At 64.2% G+C, this 2,243-nt stretch overlaps 1 protein-coding gene across 1 annotated transcript in view; it reads left to right on the top strand.

Annotated features, from left to right (window-relative positions):
- Nucleotides 1–1,129: 1,129 nt before the first annotated feature.
- The window catches only part of LOC104289278 (inactive phospholipase C-like protein 2), an 11,806-nt gene continuing 10,692 nt past the window's right edge, over nucleotides 1,130–2,243 (top strand). The window contains exon 1 of the mRNA XM_009888198.1: nucleotides 1,130–2,238. Within this exon, the coding sequence (XP_009886500.1) occupies nucleotides 1,187–2,238 (1,052 nt within the window). The 5' untranslated portion in view covers nucleotides 1,130–1,186. The remainder of the gene's footprint in view (nucleotides 2,239–2,243) is intronic.

The following is a 2,243-nucleotide window of genomic DNA, read 5'->3' as shown; positions in this document are numbered from 1 at the left end:
CCTGCATGACCCGTCCTGGTTGCCCTGGGCCGGGGCTGCATGGCCCCACAGCAGCAGATCCAGACCCTTCGGGGTGAGGCACGGGGATGTGCTCGTCCAGGCTGCCAACCCACTGTGCTGTGGAAGTTGTTGGGGTGCCAGAGGGGGACAACCCCTTGCCCCCAACCCAGGCAGCTGCGCAGGACCTGCCTCTGCCGGAGACATCACCAGATTAGAGGTGACTCACCATAATCTTGAAGAAGTGGATTAAATCTCCTCCTGCCACACAACTTAATGAAATCCATCCCATAATATGCTCCCGGCCCTGCTGTTCCCCCTCATCCCCTGCCCTCTCCAGCCCCTTGGCGGCAGAGTCCCCCCTCCCCACCGAGGGGCAGGGCTGGTGCAAGGGCACGGGCAGAGCGTGGGCATGAGGAGCAGGCAGCCCATACCCCCCGTGGCCCTGTACAGGCAGCAGCAGCCATGGGCTCTGCAGGACGGGATGATGGGCCACGCTCGTCCCCAGTGTGTGGCATTTGCAGGCAGCTGTCCTGCACCGCTCCCCAGCAGATGGAGTGGGGGATCGGGCTGGAGCTCCCCAGGAGCAGCTCTGCCCCTCTCGGGGCACCCCAGGCAACCCTGCACCACGGTGCCCGGGATTGGTGCCCAGGGTGCAGGGGAGGGCATGAGGGGCTGTGGCACGTGCCCCTCTGCAGGGATGGGGCTGCTGTGGGCACAGGCTGGTCCTGCAGGGTGCCCGTTTTCCTCTGATGTCCCTGGGCCGGGGAGATGGGGACCGTGCCGGGCTGCCTGTGCATGGCCGTGCCTCCGAGGGCGAGTGAACAGCGGGGAAGGATCCGGCTCAGGGCCGGGAGCAGGAAGGAAGGAAGGAAAGCAGAGTTAAAATAAGCCAGGCAGTGAGCCGCGGGGGAGGCCAGGGCTGGAGCTGGCTCCCAGCCTCCAGGGAGAGGGTCGGACTGGGGTGGACTGGGCTTCGTGTGGCACTGGGGCACCCTGGGGCACCCTGGGGTGCTGCGCAGTGCGTTGGGGCTGGGGTGGGGAGAGTGTGTGGCAGAAGGGTGTCGGGAGCTGGCGGGGTGTATGCTGCCTGTCCCATCCCTGATGGCTCTTCCCCCTTTTCCCACCTTGGCAGGATGGATCCCGGCAGCGGCCGCCGCAGAAGAAGAAGACGGTGTCCTTCAGCACCATGCCCAACGACCGCAAGATCAACAGCACGGCTGCCTGCATCTCCTTCATGCTGGAGGGCTGCGAGCTGAAGAAGGTGCGCTCCAACTCCCGCATGTACAGCCGCTTCTTTGTGCTGGATGCTGACATGCGCTCTGTGCGCTGGGAGCCCTCCAAGAAGGACTCGGAGAAGGCCAAGATCGAGATCAAGTCAGTCAAAGAGGTGCGTGTGGGCAAGAAGACGCCCGTCCTGCGCAGCAACGGCCTCTCCGACCAGTTCCCGGACGAGTGCGCCTTCTCCATCATCTATGGAGACAATTATGAGTCCCTGGACCTGGTGGCCAGCTCAGCCGACGTGGTGAGCGCCTGGGTGATGGGGCTGCGGTACCTGGTGTCCTACGGGAAACACACACCCGAGGCGCCTGGGACCAGCCACCCCAGCCTCCGGACCTCCTGGATCTCCTCCGTCTTTGACCTCGCTGACCTAGAGAAGTCTGGCCACATCCCTGTGTCCCGGGCTGTGCAGCTGATCAAAGCCCTCAACCCAGGCATGAGGACCTCCACCATCGAGCTGAAGTTCAAGGAGCTGCAGAAGGCCAGTGAGCGTCCTGGCACGGAGGTGGCCTGTGACCTCTTCGTGGAGGCGTACTGCGAGCTCTGCACCCGCCCCGAGATCTTTTTCCTTCTGGTGCAGTTCTCCAGCAACAAGGAGTACTTGGGGCTGAAGGACCTGCTGATGTTCCTGGAGGTGGAGCAGGGCATGGAGGGGGTGACGGAAGAGAAGTGCTTGGAGATCGTTGGCAAGTATGAGCCCTCCAAGGAGGGCCGTGAGAAGGGCTACCTGGCCATCGATGGCTTCACACGCTACCTGCTCTCCGCGGACTGCTCCATCTTCGACCCGCAGCACCGCAAGGTGTGCCAGGACATGGCGCAGCCCCTCTCCCACTACTACATCAGCTCTGCCCACAGCGCCTGCCTGCTGGAGGACAACTTCTGGGGCCGCTCGGACATCAGCGGCTACCTTAGTGCCCTGGGCCTGGGCTGCCGCAGCATCGAGCTGGTGCTGTGGGGCGGGCCCC

This window comes from Charadrius vociferus, unplaced genomic scaffold, assembly GCF_000708025.1.
Source record: "Charadrius vociferus isolate BGI_N301 unplaced genomic scaffold, ASM70802v2 scaffold2757, whole genome shotgun sequence".
Classification (NCBI taxonomy): Eukaryota; Metazoa; Chordata; class Aves; order Charadriiformes; family Charadriidae; genus Charadrius; species Charadrius vociferus.
The sequence above is the reverse complement of the archived record's forward strand: the minus strand, read 5'-3'. Positions and strand labels throughout refer to the sequence as shown.